The following is a 7,435-nucleotide window of genomic DNA, read 5'->3' as shown; positions in this document are numbered from 1 at the left end:
TATATATATATAAAATAAAGGATCTCTGGTAGCGTACTGTTTACGAATCGGGCTGCTAACCTCAAGATTGGCAGTTCGAAATTACCAGCTGTTCCACGGGAGGAAGATGAGACGTCTGCTCCTGTAAAGATTTTCAGCCTCGGAAACCCTGTGTAGGGTCACTGAGTCAGAACCGACTCCACAGTAGTTAACAACAACAACATTGTGTGTGTGTGTGTATATAAATGTTTTTTAACTTAGCTAAGAATTAGTGTTTCTCACAGGCCCTGCAGATACTACATACCCCTACATACAGCGTTTAATAACAAGAACAGCCAAAATTCTCCTCAGAATTAATTTGAAGAATGCATTTCCACCTCCCTCCACCCTGTCACCCCCCCACTCCCCAGTTTTCCTCACAACTTCCTCAGAAGCATGGGCTTCAATTTTGGGTAAGAAGCATGTGCACACAGTACTGAGTGACTCATTTTCCATCTCATTGGTCCCTGGTGAGGGCACCCTCATTAATTGAATAGATTTTGTAAGGACCAAGGCTGGTATGTGCAAGTAGAGATCACTCCCTCAACTTATTTTGACATTCAGCAGTCCAATTTTGAAAATTGCCATCTTTTCTCATATTTAATAAATCAGACTCTCTTGCTCTCTTTTTTGTCATTTTCAGTGATTATGGGATTTTAATAACTTCCGAATTTCCATAGTGAATTCCACAGTGTAAGCGAATGAAAACATTTGAAAATTGCAAAATACCAAAGCTTTCTTACCTCCTAGAGTTTGAGAAGAGAGGGGACTCACAGTATATACCAGATGATGAGATCATTTGAAAGTTCATCATTTATTAGTGAAATAACATAAGAATTCCATGTGTCTTCCTTCCTTGGTTGTTTTAATGATCCTACTGGGGAGAGGTGGGTGGGTCCCTTTTGTTAGATCTTTAGCTTTGTCATGAAAATGGGATGAAATGGGAGAATGCCTTTCAGCAGGAGCTTCTCAGCCTTTACAAGTGAAAGGACTGGGGTGATTTAGTCCTCTGGGTTTCCGTCTCTTGGATAGAGTTGACTATGGTATTGATTTTGTTGTTGTTGTTGTTTTCCCCAGATAGAGTAACCAGGTATTCCTATGATGACGAGAAACCACCCTGGCCCTGGGTGATGTGTTATTTTATGTACGGACTAAAAAGATAGTTCCTTAGCTGGTTTTTTTTTACTGTCGCAAAACTCCATTTTGGAGAATACGTGAATTCTGTTTTAGATCTTGACTTTCCTCCCAAAGAGTTAAAACTGGGCTCAGGATTAGAAGGGAGAGACAGGCATGGGGTGGGGGTGGGGCCAACACCCACTTGGCAGCCTTTTGTCATCTGTAATTGCCTAAAATTGCACACCACCGCACAAACCGTTTTGTTTTCTAATTGATTTACGGTGTGTTAGGGCCACTTTCCCCTCATCCCCTACTGTCCTGCTTCCGGTGCCAGCAACTACATTATGGGAAGGGCTGATAAATGATTGGGCCCTGGTGATCCTGAGGTGTCAGAGTGAAGCGGACCCGCCCACTACACTTGGAGGAGCTGGGGGCCTTCACAGCAGCGGGGACAGCAGCTCCATTTGTCCCTCTGATCGCTGACTGCAGTCTGTCTGTCAGTCTGTAACGGAAGCGGGAGGTTAACGTTGCACACTTGTAGCCTTTAATTTCTTAATTGAGACCAAGTTTTGAAGTGCTTGAGAGGTCTAAGGTGGGGGCGTTGTGAAGACTGAATATGAAATGTCTAAAATTTTCTGTTAAGTGTGAAGTTGGGGATATTTTTATCAACTGTTCTTTTGTCCGTGGCGGGGAGGTAGGATGGGGTGGGACGGGGTTAATATTTTTAAAAGGAGTCAGACGAAAAGACTTTGATTCTCATTTTAAAATACCTTTTCTCTCACCGCCGTGGAAATTTTATTTTTTAATTTCACAAAACTGTTTTTCTCTGTGATCTGTACTTGAGCCCCTTGCCTGTGAATATGACTCTAAGTCAGAGACAAACGAAAGAATTTCCAGTGGCCATTGTCCATGTGGACACAGGAGATCTCATGTCTCCCTCTGTGGTGGAAAGGCCCCTCAAGGCCCAGACTCTGGGCTTCTGTTTGGGATCAGATCTGCCCCTAGCCTGGGCGTGCCTACCCGTGTGTAAAGTCGGACTACTTTAAATTGTATTTTTGTGCTGTATCTGAGGGTCCTCGTATCGAAATATGAGGCAGCAGATTTATGGCGGCTGCTGGGCACAACAAATTAAGTTGACAGTGATGTATGAGAGCGTAATAGCGTGATGATCCCTGGGAGCGGGGCTGGACGCCTCCTGCTTCATTTGGCTCTTGTTAGGATCTGTTAGCAGCTAAATAATGCAATTCTGCTGACTGATTTGTTTTCCCGTTTTTCTCTCTTCACCCCTGTCTTCTCAAACTTCCAATTCCCAGACCCATCCTCACGCCAACAAGCTGCCCTTGAAGGACTCTTTCACTTACGAGGACTACAGGTTGGTGGGGAGCCGCTGCGTGTGGGTGAGCATGTGTATGTGAGTGTGCGCAGGCGTGTGCACTGGATGGGGGCTGTCCTACGCGAGGGGAACGTCTGGGTCAGGAGTGGTCTGCTATGACTGTGGGAAGCCAGGGGCAGCCCGTCTTTGGAAAGTTGGGCTCAGTGGTGTGGACCCTGGCAGTAACGGGCAGAGGTAGGGGATTGTTGAGGGAATCAAAGGACGCTTGAGGTTCAGGTCAGTGTGCGGGTTCCTGAGGAAGTCTTCCTGTTAAGTAGACTGTTTTACAATGAAGTGGACTTGTTTTTGAACAGAAAGACAATGGACCCATTGTACACAGTATGAAGGCCTACCAGTCCACACACTGCCTTCACAGGCATGGAGGCCCAGCATCCATTGGCCTTAAGCCCACGGTGGAGATGCACGCAGTCTGCGTCGAGGTGGGGACATCGGCTTGATTAGCAAAGAAGGCCCACTAGGAATTCAGGGCTGGGGAGCCAGGCCAGCTGCCTTCTCCCTGTTTCTTCCAGCAGGTGGGCTTTCTCCTTCCACAGATCTCATCCCCCCCACCCCCTGGCTGGTTTTTCCTTTGGTCCTCAGGGGAAAAGGGTTTGAAAATGAATGAGACATTGAGCCATCAGACAGCCCGACATTTCTGGTGATTTTCCTGAGAGAGGGCTTTCGATGTTCGGACCCTAACTCCCACTTTTCCGCCTTGACTCTTGTAGGTGGGCTGTGTCCTCTGTGATGACAAGACAAAACCAGATCCCCACAGAGGACGGCTCCCGGGTGACCCTGGCCCTCATCCCCCTGTGGGACATGTGCAATCACACCAACGGTCTGGTGAGACCCCTGCTCAGGGAGCCAAGTGGGAGGAGGTTTCAGTGATTCCCGGGGTGGGGCTTGTGACCCCCGCCATCAGAAGAGAACTGGTGGTTTTGTTTCACCGCCTGAACTGGAAACCCGAGTAAGAACCGTAGACACCTCTCAGATACCACAGTGAGCAGAATTCCAGCCAGGGCAGTCATCCTAGACCGCAGACAGAGCCAAAGTCACTCTTTCATTCTTCTGTAGAAGCCCGGCTCTCTCGCATTGTCCCGTCCACGCGCCTCGCTTTCTGTTTGCTGTCTTTGCAGGCTCTCAATGAGTATTCCCAGCAAGTACTTTTCTCTCGTTCGTGTCTCTGCTCTCCAGCCCGTCACTGGTGTCTGTGTGTCCGACTCAGCTGTTGTCCAGGAGCTGTGGTTGGCTGTCCCTGGTGGGGGGGGGGAAGGGACCTTAAGAAAATCCAGACCCTCGTTAGTTCTGCTCAGAGCCCTTGGGAGAAGCAGGGGAGAAGTCTGCTCTCCGGATCTCAGTAGATAGAAATACGACGAATTTCAGAATAGTTTGAACTTTTATGCTAATATACTGGTTGCATGTGGTGTTCTCGTCACCTTTTCTCAACATTGCCTTTCTTTGTTATTATCAGCAGCCTTAGAAATAGACCAGAAAATGAGTATTTCACATTGAATTCTTCTATGGAACTGGGGAAAGGACCAGCAACAAGTACGCTCAACTCTTGAATCTTAGAAAGGAAAGATCTGCTTGTGGGATCATCATTTTGCTTTTAGCCTGTTAAGTGCCGTTGAGTCGATTCCAGCTCATAACGGACCCTGCCCAGGGCTTCCAAGGAGCGACTGGTGGATTTGAACTGCCTACCTTGTGGTTAGCAGTCCAGTGCTTATCCTACAGTGCCACAGCAGGCCTTATCTTTACTTAGATATGCTTAATTTGATCAGTAATACTAAGGAATAGTAGTGGTTTTATGATTCATTTCACTGAACAAGTAAGGTTTATATTCTTTGGACTTTTGGTTTTGTTTTGTTTCCTTCAGAAAGAAGGTCAACTGGTAAGATTAAAGTTGAAAATTTTTTCAAATAGCTTTTAATAAATGATTATAGTCTTCTTTTTCTAAAAAATATGATCTTACTGAGGTTGTGGTGAAACTTTATACAGCAAGTTAGGTTCCTATTTGGCAATTTCCACATGAATTACTCAGTGTATCAACTTTCTCGTTAATTGTCTCCTGTTTATTCCTTTTATATTCTTGTCTACTTTCCCTGCCTCCTTCACTTCTCATTTCTCCTTGAGTAATTGTTGGCCTTTTAGTTTCATACTAATAGTTTCTAGGTAGAGCCACCCACCTTATGGGTAATATCCTCGATTTTGTGTGCCACTCTGCTATTTTACTAATACAAGGAGGCTTCAAAAAGTTTGTGGAAAATTCCCGCTAGCTTTTCATTCTGTTTTCCCACAAATTTTTGAATCTTTAATTCCATTTTTCCATGATCTTTTGGATGCCCCAGCCTGTGTACACAGACACACAGACACACACACCACCATCACCATCATCACTTTTTCCAAAAGTTCATGGAGGAATCCCATTATCTTTTGAGTCTGTCTTTCCACAGACTTGATGAAGCCCCCACATATTTGGGTCTGCTCCTCATACACGCACACTGGGTTTTGTGGTGTTTTTCACATGAATGAGGTTAAATGATTCACTCCCCCATCCCCAAATAAGAAAAACTAGTGTATCTCAAAAAATACATATTACATATGCAAATACACAGTAATATGTTATATAGGCAAACACATGCATGTGTTATATGTGTAAACACATACAAGTGTGTTATATGCATATACATGCACGTAAGTATTGTATGTAGACACATGCATATTTGTATTGTATACGCAAACATGCCCATAGGCATTGTATGTGGGTGCATGCATGTATTACATGTATGCGTGCATGCATGTATTAGATATGTAAAATGGAGTCCTGGCGTGGCACTGCAGGCTCAGCACTGGACCCTTATAAATAGGAAACATTAGTTTAGTGTATCTCAGAATGAAAATCGTGGCTCACGGTAACAAGCCGTGGTCCTGGTCCGTGGTCTTTACCTGCCTCGGTTCTGGCAGACACGGTGCTAACCCTCTTCCACTGGCTGGTACAGGCTGCTGGTCCACTTTCTTTTATGATGACTTTCCCTCATACTCCCCTCCCACCCCTTTGTTGAACGGCTTCTCCCTATAATTACACCACTTGATGGGAATTTTGTCTGAGCACCCTGAAGTTGCGTGTTATACACAGGAACAGTTATTCTGTCTTCAACAGTGAGGGGCCGGGAATCCAGCCTCAGCTCTGCAGACTCAGGCTTCTCTTCTCTGTCTGTGTCTGTCTTCATGATCATTCTCTGACTGTCTGTCTGCCTTGGCTGTCACTGAGGAAGTAGGTAGAAATTTGTAACCCAGCAACGCTGTCTGCCTCCAACACTGTCTCCCAAGCCTGGGTGTGATGGCAGAAACGAAAGAATGCAGTCAGTAACAGCAGTTCCAAACGGGAAATCGTGAGGAAATCTCACAGCATCCAAGGGGAACACTCTGGCTGGCCTCGGTCAGTGTGTCGTAGCCACCGGTTGACCCCAGAAGGAAGTCATCTGTAGGTCTTCCGCTATTTGTTCAGAATAAGCACAGGCAGTAGGCTTCATTCCTTCAGATGGTTCATTTATACAGAGGGCATGTCTGAAAGGTTTAGAGGCTACTGTATTAGTTCCCTGGTGGTGCAGTGGTTAAGCACTCAGCTGCTAACTGAAAGGAGTAGCAGTTCGAGCCCACCAGCTACTCCTAATGAGACCTATGTGACAGTCTGTCCCTGTAAGGATTATAGCCCAGAAAGCCCCATGGGGCAATTCTACCTTGTTCTACAGGGCTCTTGACCCTGCGTGACCTTCAGCTTCAGGAGAACTTACCTACTGTTTCCCCGACCCTCCTCTTAAAAAACCCATCCATGAACTTACTAACTGGGTTCCTCCCCTCTCCACGGCTGTCAAATTTAACGTTATAGAATGTCCCGTTAAATTTGAATTTCAGAAACAATAGCTTTCAGTCTAAGTACTCCCCGACCCCGTGCAAAATTGACAGGTTTCTGTAGGAAGAGCCCCTGCTGAGGGCCTGGGAGCAAGGATCCCAGGTGGCATGGTGGTTGAAGTTCTTAGCTGCTAACCAAAGGGGTGGTAGTTCGAGCTTACTAGCCACTCCCAGGGAGAAGGAGGTGGCAGTCTGGTTCTGTAGAGATTGGCAGCTTTGGAAACCCTAAGGGGAAGATGTGCTCTGTCCTATCCAATCACTGTGAGTCGGTCATCGGCAATGGGTTTGGGGTAGAGTCACAGGGTCTTTGCCAGTCCCGAAATGAGACAGAGCCACCTGGCATAGGCGTGCCTGCCTGCTCTTCTCTTCCCCACCCTCCCACCCTTTGTCTTTTGCTCCCTCCCTCCCTCTTCCCCACACCCCAGCATCTAAGGCATTGAATCCACACCCAGATTTCCTGTCAGTTCTAGAAAATGTGCTTTTCTTTATATTCCTTAATCAAGACTGTAACTCTCTAGAAAGCATGCACAGAATGGTGGGATGGAGTGGTGTGGCAGTGTGACTGATGTGTGATTGGTGTGACTGGTGTAGATGCTGTGGTGATATGACTGGTGTGGTATCGTGTGTGGCTGGTGTTGCTGGTGTGGTGTGACTGGCATGGCAGAGTGTGACTGATGTAGCTGTGTGGTGTGATGGGTATAGTTGGTGTGGTGTGACTGGTATGTCAGAGTGTGACTGGTATAGCTGGTATGGTGTGACTGGTATGTCAGAGTGTGACTGGTATAGCTGGTATGGTGTGCCTGGTATGTCAGAGTGTGACTGGTATAGCTGGTATGGTGTGACTGGTATGTCAGAGTGTGACTGGTATAGCTGGTATGGTGTGACTGGTGTAGCTGTGTGGTGTGACTGGTGTGGCTGGTATGGTGTGACTGGTGTAGCTGTATGGTGTGACTGGTGTAGTTGTCTGGTGTGACTGGTGTGGCTGGTGTGGTGTGACTGGTGTAGTTGTGTGGTGTG

At 46.5% G+C, this 7,435-nt stretch overlaps 1 protein-coding gene across 1 annotated transcript in view; it reads left to right on the top strand.

The window, feature by feature from the left end:
• The window catches only part of SETD3 (SET domain containing 3), a 77,803-nt gene that overhangs the window by 60,918 nt on the left and 9,450 nt on the right, over positions 1–7,435 (top strand). Inside the window, exons 7-8 of the mRNA XM_006839609.1 lie at positions 2,448–2,506; positions 3,235–3,349. Of these exons, the coding sequence (XP_006839672.1) occupies positions 2,448–2,506; positions 3,235–3,349 (174 nt within the window). The remainder of the gene's footprint in view (positions 1–2,447; positions 2,507–3,234; positions 3,350–7,435) is intronic.

This window comes from Chrysochloris asiatica, unplaced genomic scaffold (assembly GCF_000296735.1).
Source record: "Chrysochloris asiatica unplaced genomic scaffold, ChrAsi1.0 scaffold00025, whole genome shotgun sequence".
NCBI lineage: Eukaryota > Metazoa > Chordata > Mammalia > Afrosoricida > Chrysochloridae > Chrysochloris > Chrysochloris asiatica.
The sequence above is the reverse complement of the archived record's forward strand: the minus strand, read 5'-3'. Positions and strand labels throughout refer to the sequence as shown.